The sequence below is a fragment of the Vanellus vanellus genome (genome assembly GCF_965231255.1).
Source record: "Vanellus vanellus genome assembly, chromosome: 8".
Taxonomy (NCBI): Eukaryota; Metazoa; Chordata; class Aves; order Charadriiformes; family Charadriidae; genus Vanellus; species Vanellus vanellus.
This window is the reverse complement of record NC_138913.1, coordinates 15,754,572-15,779,369: the sequence shown is the minus strand read 5'-3', so window position 1 is coordinate 15,779,369 and position 24,798 is coordinate 15,754,572. Positions and strand designations below refer to the sequence as shown.

General features: G+C 43.8%; 2 protein-coding genes across 2 annotated transcripts; both read right to left on the bottom strand.

The window, feature by feature from the left end:
- Nucleotides 1-1,519: 1,519 nt before the first annotated feature.
- Nucleotides 1,520-3,773, bottom strand: PIGZ (phosphatidylinositol glycan anchor biosynthesis class Z; the record flags this gene model as incomplete). The annotated part of the gene is made up of 2 exons (XM_082487133.1): nt 1,520-3,075; nt 3,656-3,773. 2 exons carry the CDS (start codon nt 3,771-3,773, stop codon nt 1,520-1,522), a joined length of 1,674 nt encoding a protein of 557 aa, XP_082343259.1.
- A 1,272-nt stretch (nt 3,774-5,045) lies between these two features.
- Nucleotides 5,046-24,140, bottom strand: MELTF (melanotransferrin; the record flags this gene model as incomplete). Its single annotated transcript, XM_082487034.1, has 15 exons — nt 5,046-6,314; nt 7,136-7,323; nt 7,431-7,498; nt 9,675-9,831; nt 11,398-11,592; nt 12,437-12,533; nt 12,937-13,088; nt 14,009-14,189; nt 14,377-14,564; nt 15,303-15,370; nt 16,243-16,399; nt 16,737-16,919; nt 18,221-18,320; nt 22,097-22,251; nt 24,095-24,140. 15 exons carry the CDS (start codon nt 24,138-24,140, stop codon nt 6,036-6,038), a joined length of 2,214 nt encoding a protein of 737 aa, XP_082343160.1. The 3' UTR covers nt 5,046-6,035.
- Between the last annotated feature and the right edge of the window lie 658 nt (nt 24,141-24,798).

Here is a 24,798-nt window from a genome sequence, read left to right as displayed (position 1 = left end):
GAGCTATGTTCCTTAACAATCTAGATCATACATGTAATTTGGAAGCGGCAAATCCTTCACACAGGGATTTTTCCTACCTTCCCTTTAGAGCCTGGCATCAACCTATATTGTCTCTGTTAAACCTGACTCATAAGACCTTAGGTAAAGCTGTGTGGATGAAGAACTGCAAAAAACATTACTGCCTTTGCGAGCAAATAATTCAAGTGTTGGATTCATTTCAGAGAGAGAGGTTTGACCTACAATGCATGTGCCAAATTAGTATCTTCCTCTGGTTTTGGGTCCAGAAATTCACACAGGCAAAAATGAAAATTGTTAGCTGTCCATTAAGCGTGTACATCCTTCTCAGCTGAAGCTCAGGGTTATTTGTATCCTGCTTTAAAATCAGACTGCTCTCCAATTGAGAACGAGGATGTGATCTGTCATTCTCACTAAGCTGATTTAATGGGGAGCCATTACTGAAAGGGGAGGAGGTGCAGGGGATATGGCTCCGCCCTCGGATTCTCACACGCTCCCCTGCAGCAGAACTGGTGGATCTCGTAACCCCGTGGTAAGCCAGTTCGGAGATCCATCTGGTCAAATGCATATACAGGATCAAATCCCTGTGAGTTACCTGTTTTCCGTTTGCGGGGCTCCTTGAACCAGCTCACAGCAGGGCCTGCTCCACACCATTGCCGGTGCAAGAGCCACGACAGAGTGATGAAAGCTGCAAGACACGCAGCGGGAGCGCGCAAGGGAAAGGCTGCCCCATTTGCACAGCTAAACAACAGATGGGCTTAATGCCATCAAAATGCAGCATACTTCAAGCTGCTGTATGTCATACATATCTAGCGTGTGCACAAGAATGGAACTGTGGTGAGAAACGCTAAACAGGCAAAGCTTGGATTTTAGGATTTAGCACAAGTACTTACGCCAAAGCATCTTCCATGTTCTAAATCAAATTCTGTCAGATCAGTGCTGGGGATTTTTCAAGACTGAACCACCCAAGACAATATTACAGTGCTGGTGCCTCTATTGTGACTGCAGTCTGGTCTAATGACTGAGAGGAGGCTCTGAATTTTTAAGAGCATAAAAGTAAAACCTTACTAAGTCAGACCAGCTTTTGTCTAGTCCTGTAACCTCTCTCCCGCAGCTGATTTAATGCCTGTTATCAGTAAAAAACACACAATCCACAAACCGTCTGTCAGATTGTAAGAACTTTCAAAAATAAATCTCCCGTGGAAAGAGCTAAGCTTGAATCACAGTTTTGGTGGGCTCTGATTTCATCCTCTCTCATCAGAAAAGTGACACAAGTTCATATGAAACACCACAGGGGCTGAATAACTCAAATTTTAAGCAGGTTCTATCCAGAACTGGCTATACTGGTGGGCGTAAGAGCATGAAGGAAGGGAATAAAGAGACTCAGGTAAGCTCCCGGTGCCACTGCTTGTGCTGAAGGTGGGTCTGTGAAGAGGAAGGTCTCCCAGCACATTTGGGCAGCACCCAAGCGAAGTGGAAAACTAAAACACTGTTCTCCTAAAATCTAAACACTCTGCTGATCTAGCTGAAGGATGTACAGTCCTAACTGACTTCTCCAGTTTTCACTGAATAGGAAGGGTATTTGTGGTGGGTCTTCCATTGATAAGTGTGGAAATATCAAAGTCTCATTCTTGAATGAGACACCACATTTTGTAATTGTGGCTCTGACTGTACCAGGGATTATAACAAAAACATGACAGTCACTGCAGGCAAAATTGTTTGCTTGCTGCCCTATTGTCCGGCAAAGGGTTTCTTCTTCAGACCCGGCTAGATCAATGACTTCTATATGCACGTCTCTCTTCTTGATATTGAGCAGAGACCTAGGAGGCATGTAGGTGTGAGCAAAGAGTAGAGTATAGTGGCCTGGATGGTTTGAGGACTCTGGAGAATGCACGAGTTGCTCCAGGTGAAACAAACATGGTATCAGTCCTCCCTGGTGTAAGCACCCAAACACCAAAGCCCCAAGAACATTGAAAAGAATAATGACATGTTTCCACTTCACAGCTCGATTCTGTGACGTGCTGAACAGGACTAGTGGCAAGATAAGAGGAATGAGAAACCGAGGTTCTTGGTGACTGAATAGGGAAAGAAATGCCAAAGGAACAAAATAAAACAGCAGTAATGTTGGATTGCCTTCAGAATGCACCAATAACCCAGATGACCCATGGTGATACGATTTGACCCGTATTAATTGATGGATATATTTCTTTAACATTTTAAAACCAGCACCGATGGCCAGAATATGTAAAATCCCAAAGAGCATTACTCCGTTGACTGCAAAATGTGTAACTCGTGGGTGAATTCCGTGCAGTGCAAGATTATGAGGGTTAAGATTATAGCTGAGAAAATTGAAAGGGGTTACAATCATCTTCTCATTTAATTGACCTATTACATCAAATAAGCTGCTGTTTTTAATGCTGTAGAGGTTGTCTAAGCCCATGGAGGTAAAATAGAAGGTGTCGGCTGTTACGAAAACAACGGCAGTAAAACATGCACATAGGACAAGCTTCAAAAAGTGGTTTATGACAGTTTTAATGCTCTTTTGAGAGTCAATAATTAAACCTGCCCAGTAAAGCAGGGGCATTAGAGCAAATGCCAAAAAAGTTGGCCTGTTGAAAAACCCAGCAGTCATTACAATACCTATGAGAGGGCTGCTTGTAGGCTCTGCTCCGCTGCCATCAGACCTTCTTGAGGAGACCAGTACCATCAGAAGAGCAAAGAGAAGTCCTTCCAGTGTGTTGGTAAACGTTCGTGTATAAAATACCAGAGTGACATAGGATCCGGCAAGAAGTACCAGCGCTTTCCACGGATCTGCTTCCCAGAAAGGAGCTAATCGATAAACACTATAGTCAAGCATGAAAGAAAAGACAGTAAAGAGAAGGCGAGGTGATACGAGAAGGGTGTAGCTGTTGATGCAACCTGAACATACGTCCAGCTGCTGCAAAGACTTGATCACCCAGTAGGTAACTCCAGATGTCATTAATGGGAAAACAACTGTTCTGCAAGGAAAGCTGGAAAGGAACTCCCAGGGATAATAGACCTGTAGGTTTAAAATATCTCCTATAAAGGAAGAAAAAAATTAAAAAAAAAAAACAACACATATTTTATTCAGTAATTCAGTATTAGGGATACAACTTAGTATAGGAGGCATCACAATGCGGAGCAGTCCCTTAAACTTTTGAGACTACTGTCAACATTGACGTTTTTAGGAGGATACCGTTAATCTTTACAAAGCTTAAAGAAAAAGAAAAGCCAACCCAGCAGTCTATGACGGTGCCCGGGCTCCAGCGCGGCTGGGTGGGAACAGCCCACGGCACAAACCGCCGCGGGTCCGGGTCCGGGTCCGCCCCCGCCCCGTTCGCCACAACCGCGATGCACCGAAAAGGGAGCGCGAAGCGGCCGCTCAGCCCCGATTTCTGTGCCGACACCCAAGCGCCGCCGGCAGCGCGGCAGGAGCGCGGCCGTGCCCCGGGTGCCGGTACGCGGTACATCCTTTGCCCGTATGCGGCGCGGCGCGGCGCAGCACAGCCCGCCACCCCCCCGGAACCCGCAAGGGGGAACGCACCCGCGGGGTCTTCTCCGCCCCGGGCCGACCCTCTTCCGCCGCCGCCGCCGCCGCCCGCCCCTCCCGCCGCCTTACCTGCCATCACCTCGGGCGACTGGAAGAACTCGTCGGGGTGCAGGTAGCCGGCCTGCGGCAGCAGGCACCAGCCGGCCCGCAGCGCGGCCAGCAGCGCCCACAGCCCGCGGGACCACATACCGGACCGGACACCGGCCCCGGCCCCGCCCCGCCCCGCCAGGGGGCGCCCCACCGCCGGCCGAGGCGCCGCAGCCCCGCGCGCATGCGCAGCGCCCTCCGCCCTGCGGGACTGCGGCTGGCCGGGCTCTGCCGCCCCCCTTCCCGGGCAGCGTTCCACAGCGAGATTAAGCGCACCTTGAATCTTCATTGTTTCGTAAATCGATCAAAAGCCACGAGTGGCGTAGAGAATGCACCGCCTCTGCATTCTCCGTCCTGCCGTGCCTGCAGGGCACAGCTCAGCGTGTCCCCATCCACCCGCAGACGAGCTGCTCCTCGCGGTCCCAGCTCGGCAGGGACAATGCCATTGCTGCCCCTTCGCTGTTCTACCGAGCAAAGCTAAGAATAATTCCACCTCTCCACCCCCCCCACCCCCCCCTTTTTGTTTTGGTGTTTTTTTTTTTTTTTTTTTTTTTTTTTTTTTTTTAAGTGCTTTTCTGTAGTGTTTCATTCACCAAGATAATCCACTACAGGAGGAAAATGTGAACATGACATTATTGTGTAATTTCTGCCTACAAACAAAATCATTCCCTGAAAGAAAAGAGGTGATGAATCCAAACATTCATACAAGTGATGCAAGAAAACGAGGAGGTAGGCTCCCTCAGTGGCCCTCTAAGGAATGGAGCAGTGCCTGATAACGGTGGGGTAATGATGACACTAATGGCCTCACAAAACCAAGGGATTTGGAGATCTGCTATATATCCTATTTAAACAGCCACTCTGCAAGCTAGAAAGGATCCAAACGTGGCAGAAACGCACACACCAAACATACGGAGTATCCATCTAATACATCAGCTATATATTTGACAGATAAAAATCTTACACAGCATATTTAAAGGTATACAGATAGAAAGCCACGGCCAAGAGGTTTCGACGAAATGGCCAGAGGTGTCATGGATCCCTGGCTGACAGGAGCAGAGCTCAGACCCAAGGACTTCAATCCTCTAAAAGTGTGGGCTTGGGTGCTGCTGCATTGTGTCACTGCTTGTGAGTGCAGACACAGCTCTAAAATCTGAAGTGAAATAGCCAGAGGCTGTATTTTCTCTCTTTCCCTCTTAAACCCCGGTAACCTCAGAGGAAATTAAACAGGTGAGAAAAGCTGGGAAGTGGGATAAGAGAAGCAAGGAGCGAGTGTAAATTTCCTGGGCAAGTGAGAAACTATGTAGTTTAGCTATCAGGCCAAAGTCTGGATAAATCATAATTGCTTCTCATGTTTATTTGTTAGTTTTCATTTATTTACATTATTATTATCTAGTTTTACAAGTTTTTTTTATTATGTTGAGTGTCTCTTCATCCCAGGATCATGAGGTGATAGCTGTAGTCAGGAGGACGCTGCCTGCCAGCAGCACAGCAACATTTGTTGTTATTGCAGCTATGGATAAAAATAAAACCCGAATGCTACAAGCCAGTAGATACAGGAACAGTTAATCAGAAGTCACCTACTTTGTTTCACTAACAGCAAACAGAAGTTTCATGCACAGGCACTCAGATAACCCCATGTAGGAGGAGGACAGCCACAAGTTTCTTGATGGAGATTGCATCAAATTAAAGATCATGGGGCAGAGGACATCTCTCAAGCAGTGAAAGCACTGGTTGTGGAAAGTCTGGCCTTGTTTTTCATCCAGTGGCTTTGGAGATCCCCCCTGCTTTCTTCTACTGGAAGGTGGAGGATGTTGCCTGTGGCAGAAGCTGTATTCTGGACTGTAGGTCTTCTCTCTATCCACAGCCTGTCTGTCCTCTGTCCACTTACCTCTTCTGGCAGCAGAGCTCAGGAGAAACTTGCCCCCAGCAAGGGTAGGATGGGATAAGCAGGGATGTAGAAGTCTGAAGGTAACCAGCCAGGAGGCCAGAGCAGATTCACTAGAGAAGATTTCTGATACTGCCTTCCAAGATGCAGAAATTCTTCTACAGGTCAGAAACCCAGTATCCATCTAACAGCACCTGGGAATCCTCCAGCCCGGGGTGGTTCAACATCAGCAACAATGGCAAAGATGCTCCAGTTGTGGACTGGTCTTGTAAACTGTATCGCTGGCTTCTGCCCCAAATTCCACCCTATCCACATGGACAGGGACAGCTTCCAGCCCCACCCCATGCCCCTAATGAGCAGGTGCTGTTAGCAGGAAGAGGCATTCAAACATTAGCGCAACATTTTGTCCAAACAGCAGCTTATCTGAAGAAAAGGTGGTAGGGCAGGGGTGGCCTGGAAGTTGCCACCTGGACCACGTTAGTCCAAGCCTTGTATCTGGCATAGAATAAGAAGGGGAATGACAGCAGTCGTGAATAGGTATTGTCTTATCCCATTCCCTGCCCCAGAGCACTGTGGTGTTTGCAACCCTTCAAGGGACTCAATGTATTCACTCCCCAGCCATTCTGCATATGTCCTCTTCTCTTCTACTGGCACAATCTCAACAGCAGAATCCTTAAAGATCAAGTTTTTTCCTTGAAAAGTTGAAGAATCAAACATTTTGAATCCATTTCCGTTGCTGCTATTTCCAAAGTAGACCTGAAAACAATGTAAATTTTTCAGTATTTTGCAAGATTAAGTGCCAACATAAAAGACAATAGAAACTGTGTTGTAGATGCAAAGTTCATACACAATTGCAGAATCTCTATTATCCGTTTGCTTTTAGGTGCTCCAGTAGATTAGATACAGAATGCTGCCACTGGCAATTACAAGAACACCGTTTGCGATTTTGGGATTTTTTTTAGTTACTATCTGGAAAGAGCTGTACTTTTTAAAAATCCATCTGTCTAAATATTATCGTGTAATATAAGGTTTGGTTGCACAGGAGTTAACAGAAATGACTGCAGCATAGCACGGAGATACCCAGTACTGCTGTAAAAAAAAAAAAAAGCAGTACTGCTTTTAAACAAGTTAACTTCAGTGTTAACAGGAACCCCGCTGTGGTAGCCACGCATGGTCTGCCTAGATGGTTTACCATGCACGTGGCTGCAGCATAAATATACCCTGCAACGTTCTGTTGCATTCCTAGGAAAATTCCAGGGTGGAAAACTGTTAGCATGTACTCTATTTCTTGCAGGCTTCAAAGTCACGCCATTTGGGAAAACACCTTAAGCTCCAGGAAAATTACTACTGAAACCAGTGGCTGGGCAAAAAGTTGAAATCCCCCGTGCACCAGGGTGGTTTTACCAGAAGAATTACACGGGTTGTGTTTTACCATCTCCATCCCACTCCAACAACAGGGCTCTGCACAGTGTACATGCTATAGGGAACGTAGTATGGCAGTATGGTCCTGTTGTCTTTATCCTTGGTCTGTATTAGACCTATGTAACTCCCCCGTAGCATAAGTAGATTATTAATACCTGGGCTTTGTCCAGTAGTCCATACAGAGCAAAAACGCTGGTATCTGGGTGAACCATAATGGCCTGAGCTGGCACCCGTGCCAGGTGACACTCAGCAAACTGGTTGACTTCAGCACGAGCACCATTTGGACACAGTAACTGGAAATCACTGGACTTCAAGTTTTTGGCCCAACTCTCAGTATTCTTACCTGAAAAAAAAAAAACCCTGGTCTTTGTAACTTATTGAATGCTTTGGAGAAAAATGGTTCTAGAAAAATAACTGAATTATAATAAAGAGGGATGTAAAACTGAGTACCATCTGTGTTCTCAAACACTGTCGAGTGCTTCACAAAGGCCACATCCCCTGAGTCCTGTGCCAGGCACCTATAGGAAATGAGAGATAAAGATTCATTTCAAAGCATCTTTATGCGAAACATTTTTTTCTAACAACTGACAGGTTTAGAATTCAATTTTACTTACATACATTCCTGCAAAGAAATGTACTGGACCTTAAGGTAATATGCAAAAACAGAGAAATGAAACATCTTGAAAGGAGAGAAAAGCAACATCTTTGCAAATTATTAAAAAAATATTCTACATTAAGAATTTTAAGAGAGGAATACAGGAGAACATTTTGATTAAAAACAGTGTAAGAAACAACAGAAAAGGCCAATACTAGAGGAGCAAAGAAATAGATGATGTATTACATGATACTCAATGCAGTATTCCCCATCTGCTAACAGTCGCTTTCAGTCCTTTTTAAATAATGTACAAAGTATGTGTCATTAAGACTCCTTTGAATAAAATAATTTGAGTGCATAACCCAAGAGTTTATCAGATTCTTCATATGTGCATGTGTGCACACTCACATGTACACTTTTTTTCCCCTCTTTCCGAGTCAGAGTGACCTTGGTGCTCACACAGACACTGCTTTTACAGCCCTGTACACTGCAGATAGATACCTGGTTAATCTAACTGGTAGTGTTCCAGAACTAAGTTCAATTTCCTCTAATTTTCTGAAGCAGAAGCAGCCCAACATGCCAAGGGCACCCTAAAATCTCCTCTTCTCCTACGAGTGTGGTATCCCATTCCAGAGGGTTTCCGGGCAAAGGTGTAGAGCAACACACCTTTACCAGCATTTGCTGCTTCCCGTGGTATATTGCGGTGTTGTCTAGCGCACGATGCCACAGGCACCACAGAGTGTTTGGAGATTTTTGCTAGGCCTTAAATATGAATTCTGCAGATAGAAAAAAAAGCATGGCACTTGCTTCAGACAGCAAGTAATACTGAAAGAAAATCAACCTCAAATCAGTGAGCTGGCCAGACCCATCTCTACCTTGCAGAAAGTTTTGACCATCCATTTTTCACCCAAGTCCTAACCTTTTAAATACCTAAAACTTTCCACATCACTCAATGAATTAAACATCTCTAAAAAAAAAAAAAGAAAAAAAAAAAAAGGTAGTGATCTCCATATGAAGCTTGGGCTATATAGGCACCATTATCAAACGCACAACATTGGAATATGAGGAAGGCTCATGCAGTCTGTAACAGCATTTGTTGCGTATTCATTTGGTGCCTGGTAGCTAGCTCTGTTCATCTATGAAGTACAGCAGAGGATCCAGAGTTTGCCTGCAAGGCATGTGCCACTGCAAAGCAGCTGGACACAACTAAATAGGTTTGCCAAAAGTAGTTACCTAAGTCTAGAACTCAAATATTTACCAGGCAGCTGCTGTTGAAGTCTACCCCCTCTTGAAGGAAAAAGACTGGTCACTGCCAGCTCCATTGCAGGCACCATTACCTTCAGAGGTGAAGGTCAGGAAAAGGAAATGCTACTTCCATATCTAGAGTTTCAGTCTTTGGGTGTTGTCCCATATGTAGATGCCTGCTGCCACACAAAGTATTTATTCAATTTTATGCTGTTTTCCCCCTGTACCTTTAACAAATCTTGTTTGAAGAGGATTTGATATTTGAACATGGGCCATAGCTGTTTGTGCTGTTCAGAAGCCTACCTTCACATACATCCACCAATGAGTAAGGATAGTGAAGACCCACTCCTGGCTCCCCCTCACCAGCCTGCCACTGTCAGCATGGACTTAGAGCAGCCAGATTCTGGCTACTATTTACCTGCTTCCCTGCTAAAGCTCTTTATGGATGACTCGACCATTCAGAGTGGCAGACTCTCTGTCACACCAGATTAAAGCAAGACCGGAGACCAAGGACAATCCGCTTGGTCCTCACTAGGTCAGTGCCTATTGCTTTGTAAACAGAGACATGGATTTGGCTGTTGGTCACCTGGTTGGCTGCAGGCCATGAAGCTGGAAAAAGGCTTTGACATGACCTAAGGTAATGCCTCATGACATACTTGTATTGCTGAAGACTGCTGGGGACACACGTCCCACTTCATTGTCATGTTCTGTCCTCAAACCAGGACATTCATTTATGGCACGTGCCATATGACTGTAGCAACAATAACTGCTTTTTGCTGGCTGGGATGGAAAATAGTTCCTCCTTGCGTTTTGACAAGCTGACAGACTAAGTAACAGCCATATGTATTAATTACCTGAAGGCTCCACTATAGCTGTAATAACGTTCTTGGCTACTTGCACTGCATTTATTGTTTCCACTATCATCTCCAACACACAGTTGACACAGTTTTGATGGGTAATTGTCCTGCTGAGCTGAAGGCACGCAGCTGGCAGAGAAAAACTCACTCACAGCTGGGGAAAGAAAGACAAACTAGTATGAGTGAAAAGCACGAGCTCTTCACAAGAAAGGCAGTTGCACTGTCATGAAGGTTTCAGTAGAACACTATAAATATGACTTACAGCTTCCTTACTGGAATTCACAAACTACAACTTTTAAAACATTTTTCAAAGCACCATTCACCTGATTATGTAATGAAACCAAAGAGCTCCCTGGGAGACAGGAAACAGGGAAACAAAACTCAAATGCAGAGTCCTACGGTCATAGTTCCTTTGCTTGTTGTGCTACATTGCTTCACCACTCAATACAGTTTGAAAAAAAATGCAATAAACTTCAGGACAGGGATACATTTACTGCAATGACATCCCAGAGGATGTATCACCTAAAGGGGATATGTCATTATAGACAGTGGAGTTTCTGTGACTATCCTATTATTGATATCTGACTTGGGTCAATATCCTCAAGAGCCTGAGAGACAGGTGTGAAAGGAGGATTTTCACGACCATATGATAAGCTTGAAGTTGATTAAATACAAGAAGCCATGGACTCTTCAAACGCATTTCTGAAAACTGAAAAAAACTTTTGCAGTTTGATACACTGGAGCCAAGGCTGCCATTGAGGTGAATCTGGACATGCTGGAGAAACAGGCTGACAGGAACCTCGGGGTTCAAAGGTGAATGCAGGGTCCTGCTTTTAGGATGGAGAAAGACCATGAAAAGCTGGGGGCTGGCAGGCTGAAAAATCTGAAAAAAGGGGACCTGGGGATCCTGGTGGAAAACAAGTTAACCAAGAGTCAGCAGCGTGCTTTTGTGTCAACAAAGGCTAATGGCATACTGGGTTGTGTTAGTGGAACAGTCAGGGGAAGTGATGATTCTCCTCTGACAAATTTTGAGCTCCCAGTGTTAGAAAGACGTTGACATTCTAGAGCAAATACAGTGGAAGGAGAGTAGGATGCTCAGGGAGCTGGAGCATATGACACACCAGGCTGACAGCTGAGTTTAGTCAGCCTGGAGATAAGACAACTAACAGTGTATTGCTGTCTTCATTTACATAGGGTTTTTTCAAGAAGACACAGCCAGGTCCTTCTCAGAGATGCAGAGCAAAAGGATGAGAAGCAACAGACAAAAGTTATGAGGAGGAAAATTCTGATTAAATGCAAGAAAAAAATTCTTTATACCAAGAATGGTTGAACACTGGGACAAGGGTCCAGAGAGGTTGTGTGTAATCTCCATCCTAGGAGCTCCTCAAAACCTGCCTGGACATGGGCCCAGACAATCTGATCTAACTGGACCTGCTTTGAGCAGTTGGTTGGACGAGATGACCTCCAAAGGTCCCTTCCAACCTAAATTAGCCAATGATTTTGTGATGAAGGAATGACATACTTTCGTGTTAGATGTAACATTCTCAGTATGACCTCTCCATTGGCAAACTCAAAATTTCAAATAGTCACATTAAAAACTCAACACCCCTTCACAAACAGTTAAGCTTAATATAGAGCTATGAAATATCAAAATTACTTCCCTAATAAAAGTTTTTAATTAGACTTACTGTATTTTTGATATGTAGTACTGTTGTCTTACCTTGCGGAATATTACAGTCTCTGGTCTTAATAATGCCCCTCTTTATTAGCATGCCAATGGGGATATTCCATCCAGCGTTTCTCCCCAGTCCTGTGTGGCAGGACTTCTTCCCTTTCAGGTCACTGATGGTGAACGCATTGGACAGATTTCGTTTCACTAATGCCACAGCATAGTATACATTGCTGTTGTCATCAGCTTGCAAAACAAAACAAAACAAATTACAGCTTCCGTTAAGCATTCCCACTGCTTAATGATCATCTACAGGTCCATTACACTTACATGGTGCCAACTTCAATGGCACCATCAGCTAGTCAGGAAGTACGAATGTACATGTAATTATTCTTCATTTCTACTTCACAATGTTGCATTCACTTATAGCCCGTATACTGGTACTGCTATGCACTTGAACAGAACGATCTATAGATCAACATGAAAGTGTTCTTGTTAACATCAGCTCTTATAAATACCTCCCTCTGAAAAACAACAGTCATTAGTGACTTAGCAAAACTGCTTTAACAAGTTATTTTTAAGTGAAAACTCAAACCTGTATTAAAATTTCCATCAGTTTTGTAGCATATTGAAATTCTGCCTTAGTGACACAATGTCCATAAGCCCTCTTTTCATTGGTGACTCTGGAGCAACCACATTGACAGGAACAATTTGTTTCTAAACAGAATCTACTGTGCAATTTCTGTATTTTTGCTTATGTTAAAAATATTTTTATTTTGCAAATACTGTTTTTTTCCATTGTAAATATTTTTTGCGCAATTGAAAAGATAAATAAAGAGGTACAAGACTCAAAACTGCCAAAGACTTAACCTGGTCCTGCAGCAGGACAGATAAAAGTTGCCACAAACTCACTGTAAGAACCAATCCCATACTTATTTCCTCCTCTGTCCATGACATGAGGATAATAATTCTCACTTCCTTTGAAAACAGCTTTCCCAGCAGGGCTAGGGAACAGAGGCTGTGCTTTTAGAGCTGTTTTCAAACAACCTGGAAAAATAAGGTCTATATTTATGTTTCCTGATCTTCTTACCAGAGTAACTTTCTCCAGCAGCTGGTACAAGGCCATATGTCTTCCCAGCTGTGTAAATATCAGCTCCACCCAGAACTACAGCATCACTTTCCTTTCTCTGAAAAATAAAATAAAATTCAGGATTTCTGTGAAAAAACAGCAGATATCTTCCCTGCTACAACGATGACACCTCTAGCATCATAGCTGTTGCATCTCAAAGGGCAAGTCTGACAATAAAAGAATACGCTGCTAAAGAAAACACCCAAAACTTGCATAAAGCATCACCAGTGAAATGCGGACAGGAGATTTCACACATACAGGCTTGAGCTAGATGGGCAACAGTGCCCTCATCACAACTGAAGACCATCAGGGTTCAGGCCTATCCAAACCATGTGAGCTACAGATCACCTCCTTCAAATCCAGTACTGGTCACTGAAGCACACGCATCTCTGATCCTACCTACCCAGCACAGAGCAGCTTGTGTTAATTTGGTTTATTGCACAAAGATTGTAGCAGCCTACCTGGATCAGCTCCATGCACTGTTCCTTTGTCTTGGCTGAAATACACTGAATTGATGGTTTCAAATTCTTCTTCCTAAAGGCAATGGCCATTTCACCACATTTCCAGATCTCCTCAGTGGATACAACACACCAGTTCAGGCTTTCTGGCAATGCTGCACAAAATTGGAAAGCAAATACTACAGTTGACTTTCTTCGCAATAGACAAGGAAGGATATACACTGCCCACTGTCACATATGTACCATAAGTGCTATTAAAAGTGTTATTTCCCTGCAGCTCAGACTGACACCTCATCAGGAACCACAGAACTCTCCAGATTTGTTGTAGGCCCACACTGCAAACCTATCCAGGGTGAAGGAACAAGAACTCCTACAACTGCTGACCATTAAGTGCAGCCATAATGTCTTAGCTGAGCGCAGTGAAAAACACCCTGAACACGGGTTTCCTCATACATGGTAGTCACTGATCAAACACCAGAAGAGTCAGGTCCTGGAGGTGGGTGGCTTTGCCACAGCACAGAGCACAGCTTGGAGGCTCAGATGCCATGATTATTAAGCTGCTTAGGGCAGGGATTCTTATAACCTGTGTTTCTGACTTTGCCAGAATGCACATCAAGTCATTTCTACATTCTTCCAATAGTATAAAAGACCATAACATTTTGATAAAGAGCAACTGAGGCTTCCTTCAGTTTCTGGAGGAAATTCTCTGCTAGGAACCCATTCATCCATTCTTTATAGACTACCTGAGGATTTACACAGCAAGGCATTGCCACTTCCCCTTGTTAGCAGGTAAGAAACGGAGTAGCAGGTAGCAGTAGCAGCTTAATGCCTCTCATACACCAGAAAGGGTAGAAAATGCCAGCATCTTATAACACAAAGTGGGCCAATTTGCACAGGAAAGTGTTCTGCAATGTGATACTCTTTATAGGTCAAAAAGTGACCTTTCTCCATGCTCAAAGATTAGACTGGCATCTGGCCTTAACCCTCTAAGACTCAGAAGAAAATAGAGCAGAATAAAGATGGTCTCTGTTATCAGCTATCTTTGTTCTTAGTTATGAATCTAAAGAGAACTTACTGTTGGGGTTGCAGCTCAAAGCTTGCATGGCATGAAGATACTCATCACCCAGCCACGCCTGGTAATTCTGAGCTGTGATTGCAACGAGCTCTGTGGTGGAGTCTCTGAAGAGAAGATTCTGGGCGCTGTAGGCTGCGGAGTCAAACATCTGAAACTTGGTGCCTACCCCATTAAATCTTTGCTGCAATGTTAAAGAAAAAAACAAAAACCACCTTGTCACACATCCCTTGACCTTGGACGTCTGACATCCCATACCCCTTCAAACCCCACAGAGCTGAAGGTGCCTGGATATCCTGTCTTCAGGTCAGCCAGGCGGATAGGAGAACAGCTCTAAAATGCCACACACTGATGAAAAAATGATGTCCTACTTGTCCCTGGTTCAAGAGCTGGAAGACAACTGTCCCATCTGTGTCAGGCCGCACAACCACAGCACGAGCTGGGATTCGGGCCAGGTGGCAGGTTCTCCATTCTGTCACATCAGCTGTGTTGCCGTTACGGCACAGAAGCTGGAAGTCCTGGGAGCGAAGCCGCTGGGCCCACAAAGAAAGACTTCTTCCTGAAATGAGACAGAACATGCTTATGGAACAGATACCAGGTGGGGATGATGCCTCTGGCTCCACAGTTCCTCTAATCATCCCATGCAGAGCAGAAAACATCTCCTGAGCATCTTCAAACTATTCCTGACTGCACAATATATCCCATGCATTTATGTAGTCCTTTAGTCTTCTGTCTCCGATAAGGCAATGAACAGCTTAACACTTGTGAGGCTGCACTGAGCTGTACGAGGGTCTGCAGCAGTGTCAAGAGCACCCCTAAGTCTAGAATCACATGCAACAATTTTATATGTTTTTTTCCCCCCTGTAAATGATAGTCAGACAGGCCCATGATACTTAACTAGTGTTATGCTCAAGGTAGTTTTCACAAAGTGCCAGATAGGGCAGGCCACGTCTGGTTAACTTTCTGCTAGTCTCTGCTGGAATCCTTGGGGAGACATGAGCAATGTAACAGCCCAGGTCTGAATAAAACTAAAGAGTTTACCGCTGTTTAAGCTCACTTCCCAGAAGCAGCTTGAGATTCCACCTCTGATCTTTAGTGAAACTACCAAGCATATTAAAAAAAAAATAGGATCACATGGTGCATCATCTGTGGGTACATCTATTTTCACTATTAGAGCATTTTTTTTTCCCCCGATTCCTCAATTCAAAATAAATCAAGCATTTGACATTATACTGCCGTTATAGACACTGTACTCCAGACCTTGCAACACTATTCACCAAGCTTCTGAATTACGCACCATCAGTATTTTCAGGCACTGTGCTGTGCTTCACAAAAGCGACTTCTCCAGCACCTTCAGCCAAGCACCTAATAAATGCAACCACAAAGATGCATTACAAAGCACAGCTCCCATGCACTGGACACCACCAGCTGACAGCCAGAGGGCCGTATGCGATGTTCCATCAGCCACAGACACTGACCTATTTCCTTGTGCTGAGAGTTTTGCTCAAGGCAGAGCCTAGCGGCTGTTACAGCATGAAGTAAACTATCACTGTCATCTGGTGAACATGGACAACACGTTCAGTGCTGCCTGGGACAAACACCATGACCTTCTTTGTCCAGGAGAGTTCTCTGTCTAAGGCAGAATATCGGGGAATACGCAGAGAGGAGCAAGTGCTTCACAGGAGCAAATTCTGCCCTTGCTCGGTCAATGCTATTACTGAGGAGCTGCAACACAGCACACAGACGGGAAGGAGGAAAGTAAGTGAAAGATTGGTGTGCAGAAACAGAGGGCAGAGCAACTCAGTTATTCAGTGCAGTGGAGCTGGGATGACTGAAACAGCCAAGTAGGGCGGCAGTTCAGCTCTCAGACTCCAGGGACATCAGGGTTTACTGGGGAAGTACAGTCTGCTGAAACGAACACTCAGACTTGTGTCAACAGCTGCTGGACAAAGCACACAGCAATGGGATTTCCCTGCACAGTATAAGTGCTAAATATCCATTTGGTTTTAACACTCAGGTATTAATGCCTGGAATAGTGGGTTTAGAATTACTATTGTTCAGTCTCTAGGTTTACAGCACGGTTGTCCTAACACAATAGCATATTTTCTAACGCGATCAACCGGAAATTCTCTGGCTTCACTTTCCTGTCAGTGATGCTTGGGCACAATGGCTATGGATAGCAATAAAAATTAAAAAAAAAAAAAAAAAACCAAAACACCCAGACCCACGATTTTTACCTGAAAGCACCACTGTAGTCATAGTATCGCTCTTGGGAATTTCGTTCACATTTGTTCTGCCCAGCCGAATTCCCTTTGCAGAGCTGGCAAAGGGATTTGGGGTAGTTTACGCCATTTGCTCCAGGAACACAGCTTGCATTGAAATAGTCACTTACAGCTAAATGTGAAATTAGAATAAGAAGTTTTTAGCAATAAAACAAACAGGATCCTACAATGTCATTTTAACACATCTACACAGTGCATCTCTAAAAACATTTAGAAGGGATCAGTTACTTTGTTCTTAAAAGATGGTTTCCAAGTTTTAAAAAAAAAAAAAAAAAAAAAAAGTAGTCCTGCAGTCTTCATCAGAGCTGTGTTAGGTCTATTCCATCCTACGAGGAGCAAAGCAAAGGAACAGAACAGCAGCAAGAACCGCACATTTTTGTCCACACACAGGGTGCCGAGACCACAAGGAAGAACTGCCATAGAACAGATCTTTGCCCTGTGACTCTTACCTTTTGGAAGGTCACATCCCATTGCTGCCAGGCGCCCACTGTCAACTAGATAACCCACTGGCACATCCCAGCCTGCCGTTCTGTTGATGCCTGTGTGACATGAGCTGACACCCTTCAAGCTGTTGATGGTGATGTTGGAGCTCCTCCTGACCACAGCCACAGCATAATAGGCAGTTCCAATCTCTGAAGCATAGGAAGAAAGAGAAGCAAACAAAGTAGCCTTGCAGCAGCATTATGGTGAGACACATGGATTTGTGGCCTCTTGTGTCTCCCCTACCCACAGGCAAGTCACACTGTTCATATCCTTGGTGAGAACCTGCTGACTGGGAGTGAATGTCCTCTTATCTTTTCAGTGTGAAACGTCTCAGTTAAAGGCCACAGGCAATCTGCTCCAACTTTGAAGGTCACCCTGCTTTGAAAGGAATGGGGGATGAAAGACATCCAGAGGCTCCTTCGAAGAAGGAAATTTTTATGATTCTAAATATATTTGGATTGAATTGAAACGAATATAATTGATAGTAAAAAAATTATTCCTCAGTTGTCTACTAACTTGGTCTTAATTGTGACACGGCATAGCAAGTTGATGTGACTGAAGCATCACTGCTGATTTCATTCTCTTTATTTACAGTTTGATATAACTCACAGAATCAAGAGTGTAGGGTCTGAAGTAACCATAAGTTCATTCAATCTGACATTATTTAGATCAGAAATCATTAAGTTTCCTTCGCTTGTCTTTGATTTGAGCTCATAACCTGACTAATGGAGATGGCCAGCCTCTGGATCATGAGGCCCATTTGGTTTTGAGAAACCGAACTACCGTTCCCTCACCAGGGTCATGATGTGGTTAACCATAACCATCTCCACCTTGCAACAGAGCAGTGGGACACCACTGCCTGCAGACTGCTTCCAGAGCTGTTCCGTGCCTTGGGTCTCAAAGTTATGGGGGACATCTTCCAACTCCGAACTACACAAACATGTTGATACTAAGCCCTCAGTCAGGATGACAAGTCACCACTGAATTATTCTCTCTGTCTTGAAAAGGACTCAAAGTTTAAGGAAACCCAGATAAGGAGCAGAATCTATCAGTTCTTTTTTTCCAGCAGGTAATCACATACACTATTAAAAATAAAATCTAATTGTTCTAATTTATGCTTTGCAATTCATTAATTTATCTGCAAAGTATAGAACAGAGAAGACAGCAAGCAGTGAAACAGTTAAAAAACCCAACAACCCTGCCCAAAAAACCCACAACCCAACAAACCTGTTACAGGAACAGCTACTTTGACTGAACTGTTTCAGGACAGACTCTGCCACAGCCCTCTCTCTCCGGTTCTCCCCATGCATTCTGTTACAGGCAGGAACCTGACCATTACCTACTGTTTAAAGTCTTCAAGAGGAAGACCCCAAAATAAAATGGAAACAGTAAAAACGCGTAAAAAAAAGCTCGCATTAAGCAATCTAAAAGTTATTTAGTCAGAATATACCTTGATCATATACTTCTCCAACCACAGGTTTCAGACCGTGCTCCTTTCCAGCCTGGTAAATCAGACGGCCATCCAGTGTCACTGCATCTGCCAAATCATCCTATGCAGACACAAGGGCAGAACACACGCTGAAGCTTAATTATTAGTATTTCCCAACAGCCAGAGGCAGAGTACTCATGAATTTAAGAGAAGAGACCCCTTAATCTGCATTTGTGAGTTTTCCTGTCTACAAAAAGTTCTTTTAAGGACCCTCAAATTTCTGAAGAACAAATTACCAAGAGGGATTTTGGAACTTCAAAACCGCCTTCCTTCAGAAATAATGCAGAAACCAGCCCCGGACTGCGATAGCCTCACTAGTCTTTCACAGTCCAAAGGAATCATAGAAATGAATCCTGCAGCTCTGTAACGCATCTTACGGCCCATCAATTTGGAGTTTCATTCATCTCTACAGCTAATGCCCCAGAGCCTGAAGATTTAAATAAAGTAATTATATTTTTGAGGTCATACACAGATAGTTTGAAGTAATGTCTTCTGGGGCTGCAAAACCTGAATGCCAAAGTGTACTCAAAAGCAACCTTAAAGCATGCCGGCTTGTACCTCAGCAGACAAACAGCCACACATTTTGGGAGAGGGGGAGCAGATTACAGTGCATTTCAGAGGAGGGGGAAAGCATTTAAAACGACTGTCCAAAGGGGAGGAATACAAATCTTGTGGCATCCACTGCTGGGAAGGCACCCAGCAATATCGTCTCTTTCAGCCGACTGTAACACCAAGCTGGCTGGAATCCTGCTACAGACACAGGACTGCCCTGGATAGCACAGGGTAGGGCTTGCGACGGCAGCAAGGACCATGGAACTGCTGCACACCCTCTGATCAGCTGAACCTGGCGCACACCGTGTACTCAACCCAGTGTGAGCCAGGGGAGGGCACCTCACACAGAGACAAGATACTGCTGAGAAAAGAATCGGCAGCTCGACATTTTGCATTTCTAAGCTGATTCCAAGTTTCTTATCAGTTTGCTTAACCTCTGGTTCAGCACTGGAGGGAGTAATTTAGTTTACCCATTCCTTGGCAGTTTGCTGAGCGTTGCTTCGGGTAGGGCTAGGACTGTGCTGCCTACTATACCACAGCAATTTCCCACAGGCTGAGACATATAAAAAGCTTGAAAATTTTTATGGGATCATGTGAGAGCATAGGTAATATACTGATGTTGATACCTAAATCAGATTTGAAGTCGCCATGTAATTTGAAATATTTTACTTATTTGGCTCAAGGGAGAAAAAAGATAATATTCATTAATTAGCTGAAACAACAGATGTCCTGAGAATTGCTTCGCATGAATGAGAGCTGAACAAAGCTCTGAGGGAACCTGGAGAGGAGTTGGAAGATATTTCCATCTTAAAGAATCTTTCTGGAATCACCAAATCTGATATTCCATTGATGAGAGTCAGAGCACAGGACGGTTTATGAATCAAATATGGCCTCTTGTTTAGAAGGGGCCACACCTGACAGTGAGAGGGAAGAAGAGGAGGTGGGAGTTAGAAGGACCTTACCCTCAGGGAGAACAAAAGGAGCCTCTAGAATTGATGGTGGGCAGGAAACAGAGCAGATAAAATGGGAAGGGCTGGCCGCAGAAGACAAGGACTGTATTACGTGGACATATTTCCATGCGAGATAGCACTTTTCTGATTGGAAAACTGAGCCTTTGAGCTTGGTTTAGCAGGAGAGCCTCCTATCAATAGCTTGTGTATAAATAACAGAACAAGACAGAAAAAATGCCTATTGTTCTATTTAACGTGAAGTAGTTTACAGGCTACAGACCTCTCCTTTAAATGCATACAATCGCTGCTGAGGTGGCACATCAGCAACACTGTGGGGATTTTATTTTTTTTGTAGCAACCATTTGCCAATACATTTAGCAAAAGCATGGGATTATTCCACATATGATTTTTTGATAAGTATATGTGCGATAGTAATACCCTGTTAAATATTTTCAGAGGAACTTCATTTCTGTGTGTCACAACGTTTGAGACATACCTATAGAAGTGTTTAAAGGCCGGCTGAAGAACAACTCTGGTCACATTAAATATTGTCAGGTTCCCTAGTTTAATATTTAGACATCTCTCAATTTTTAAACACCTTCAAAGAAAAAGCTTTTTTTTTTTACTTTATCCATGTGCTAACACATTCACAGGACTAAGTCCAAGTTATGTGGTGTTATAAAACAGCATATCTCTGCCTCTTCAGACATTGCGTCCCACTCCCTTTTTGGCCTCAAAGAGCAGAGTTCAGTGCGGATATGGACTCAGGTTCCACACAGTCCTACATAGAGTAGGCAAGCTTAAACATTTAGTAGATTATTAGCACAAGAAAAAAAAAAAAAAAAAAAAAAAAAAAAAGAGGTCTCAAGGACAAAGCCTCGTCTGAAGCCTTACAATGAAGATTCATTTTATCAGAAAGCTGTTACTCAGGCTATCCGCCAGCAGGTTTCTGAGTTCAGCTAATCAAGTTTCATAGGAAGCAAGGTTTTAGATAGGTGCCTGCTGCTTGCAACAGCTTACAAATGCAATTCTGTGCGCGCTGTATTTCAACAGCAGACACTGATCAGCCCTTTCAATAACCTGCTTTGCAGAGTCTAACAAGTCCCTCTGTGGAGTGCAGCAATCAGCTGAGCGGTTTTAGGAAGATCCAACATTAGGAAGTATTTCCTGCCTAATCCCGAGGTAAGATCCACGTACGCATCGCTATCTGCTCCTCACACTCTTCAATACAGTCCTGATTCCCTCGCTTAAGAACAGTATTTGTCGAGAGGCAATGAGGCAGTGTTAGTAGTCAGACAACCCTTCTGCTTCTGTTGATAAAAAAAATTACAAGATACCAATTTCTGAAATTTGTTCTTTTTTGGCCACACAACCACCTGCCTCATCTCCCTTCGAACTACTCTGCTGGGCCTCGTTTCCTGGCTCTGAACCTCTTTGTCCTTGACAGGCTGCATCTCCTCCACAAAACCCCAGTTTCTGGGCATGCCTACACAGGATACAGAAAGAATATTATTTATTAACATGACCAGCCATCCTCCCCTTCCCCCACGCTCTGCCAGTGAACACAACCATGACTGCCTGCCTCCACATTTCCGCCAATATCCACTTGTTGCCTCACACTCCCTCCTAAGGAAGGAATTATTTTCCGTACGTCATTTTGCAAAGTCACATATTTACAGTCTTTAAAACCTTCCCCAGAGCCACGCTCCTTTTGGAGACCGAGCATGCTCTGGGCAGCTGAATTAATACAGCTGGGTTTGCGTGCCCTTCGCTCACCCTGCTTGCTGCTTTGTCTCTCTCTCATACTCCGGTATTGGGAGATTTGCTTTGGCTTTACACTCAGCTCATCTGTATATACAGCAATTTCCACAATGGGACCCTGAAATGGGAGTTTGACCCAGAGTTTATCAAAATACAATCTACTTATAAGCTCAGCAGCACAGCTTTAACTACTGTCTGCATCTTATAACTCCATCCCTTCTTAAATATCTGCTAAATAAATCTGACACAATTCCCAAATCAAAGATTAGCATTTGGGAGGAAATATTTTAAGACCTTTGCTGCGTTCCTAATGACTGGCCATATGTGACTAGCGAAACAGATGACACAGGGCCATTCTGACATTCAGGTTCATATGCACACCTTTATGTCTTTAAAAAAAAAAAAAAATAAAATATATCTGCTTTGATTTTTCAGAGACATGAATGCCAGGAAGCATATGGTCAGCTGCCTGTATCATCAGACACTCACTGCAGAGCTGTGTACATCACCATTGAATTATTATTAGGCACATGGGGAAATTAAATCAATGACACTGCTGTCATTCACAACTCACCTTGATCATCTGGGTACAGTTAGCAGCTGACCCCCCCTCTGTGCACTCCAGAGGGGGAAGGATGCCAGCCCTGCCAAAGGCCTTACTCATGTCATTACACTTGGAAAGTTCCTGCTCAGAGACAGTGCACCACCGGACACGTTCCAGGCTGAGAGCTGCGAACACAACACCAAGAGAAAAAAATCATAAAACACATCAGTGCCTTTGTAGCAGAGCTTACCATTTAGAGGTTCCCAAAGAGCCAACCTTTCATTCCATTCCTCCTCCCAAACCAGAAAGAAAACAGGGCTCTTTCAACAGGGAGTCTTTAGAGATGGTTCCCACTTTCATTCAGATTAACATGAATACTGAAGGTTTTTTGACTGGAAACAGGAGAGGCTCAGACTCAGACACCGAAACCCAATGGCATTGGTTTCTGACATAAGAAATATGAGTACCACGGAATAGTTCAGGACATCCAGACCAGCCTTAAAACCTTGCAGAATACATCATCTTTTCTCAAGTAAAAAGTGTTTAAAATGATTCTTTAAAATGACACCCTACAAAACCAAAGAGACTGTCCAAAGACAACTCTGTCTCAAGCATTGCTAGTTACTACCTGGAATCCTGCCCCAGCCTTTTTCAGTCCAAATAAAAAAAAAACAACCAAAGAAATCTTAGGTGCTCAAGAGCCTTGCCACTAGGCTTATTAAAAAAAACTAGAAAAGTAAACTTGTCCCTTCAAAACACTCTTTCATAAGAGGTGGTTTCACAGTCAGGAAAAGGGGAGGGCAGTTCCATGAAAGAAAAGACTCAAGCTTAGTAGTGGAGATTCCATTAATCAGTGAAGAAGGGCATCTTTCAGCAGGCTCAAACACCACCATTCTGAGCACCAAAGCTACACGCTCTTTGCTGCTTTTGTAAGGATATGTCATCATGCGCAAACGGTGCAACTGTACATAAGACATATATGCAAGTTTAGGCTGACAAACAGCCACCGATCATTTTTTGTAAGCAGGGGGCACCGCACTCCATTGCTTTTCTACAATTCTGATTTTTAATTTGGAGCCTGCTGTCAGTTATTTGTCACGTGGTTTTCTAAAAACTCTAACTGGCCCCCTGCTTCCTCACCACTGTCAAGCAGTTGAGATACCACACCTAACTGCAAGGTAAAATTACTCCACGAGTGCTCAATAGCGGCCATGCACATTTTCTGACTTAGTGGCTGCAGACTAAACAAAGTTGTTGATGTCCTAAAGCTTGTTTTGCACCAAGTACTGAAACAGAGGGTTTGGCTTGCTGTTCCACTGCAACTCGGAGCCAACTCTACTGCTGTCAACAAATATTAAGTCAGACCTGGAAAGCTTACAGGAAGTTTTCATGGCAGCATGTGCTGGTAGAGGGAGAAACAACTGCCCACCTCTGAGCTGCAGGAACTCTGAGAACTAAGACGGTTAGAAAGGCACAACAGGGTCATGGTAAAAAGGCACCTCACGGAAACTTAATGTCTACCTCATCTACCTGGGTGAAATTTTCACCGTTAATTTCTTGGGGCAGGAAGAAGCTAGATTTTCATTCATAAAGGGGATTGGTTTTTGCTTCTCCTAAACCCAAGCACATGGAAATTAAATCACCATTAGAATTTGGGAGTGACAAGAGAAAGCCAACATGTCACACAGAGCCTGATAAGTGGAATAAGGCAATTATTTCTATTTTTACAAAATAAGTGTCACAGAACTGTTCACACTTGTGAGAAAAAGACACCATTGAACCAGGAGAAGTAGATTCAGTGCTGAGGAAATAGAACATTTGACACCAGTGAGTCAAGACCTGTACATGGCAATCAATACAGCTTTTTTTACTCCTTTTCTATTTTGTCCATTCTTTCTTTCTATTCTTTTTCCTGTCTATATGAAATTGGTTCTGAAATGGTTCTAGTTTCTGTCTGCTCTCTCACATCTCATAGCAGTCAACCCCCAAGACACCATGCCACAGCAAAATTTTTTGGAGGGCACTTACCAGCATGAAAGAAGAGAAGATAGAAGATGCTTCTGGAGCTCTTCATAGTGAAAATTTTGCTATCTGTGCTTTTTCCAGCCTTCAGAACCCCCAGGGATCCAGGCTGCTCTAAGTGTGCTCCCCAGTCTGCTCCGTGGTGAAAATAAGCAGCATTCAATTGCAGATGCACTTTGTTCAACAATTTATCTTGCTTACCTTGGCACACGTCACCTAATAATGACTACAGGAAAAAAAAAAAGCCTACCTCTTTCACACCGCCTCTACACTTGGAAAAAAATTCAGACTAGGAAATTGCAAAACATCTGAAGCATCAATGAGGTTGTCACTGCTTTAGCACCACCTATAGACTTAGCTAAGTGGCTACACAACAACTCATAGGGGTAAGGCAGAGCTGCATAAAGGAATCGTCATTTTGAGGATGAGTTCTATGTATTCCCTATGTGTTGGGGCTCAGAAAGCAAAAGCAGATTCGAGCTAAATGCTGTATCTGACAGAGCTGATGGTCACTCTTTTTGCCACATTCTCAACACTGTCATTAATTTCATAAAGCCGTAACAAGAACCCCAGGCTTTTACAACAGTGAAGCCGGTACAGTCTACAGGGGGAACAGTGTGTGCTAACTGCACATCTTCTCAAATTTAATAGCAAGTGCTATGAAATAACTGAAGCAGTTTGATTTTTTCAAGGTTTTAGAGAAGGCCCAG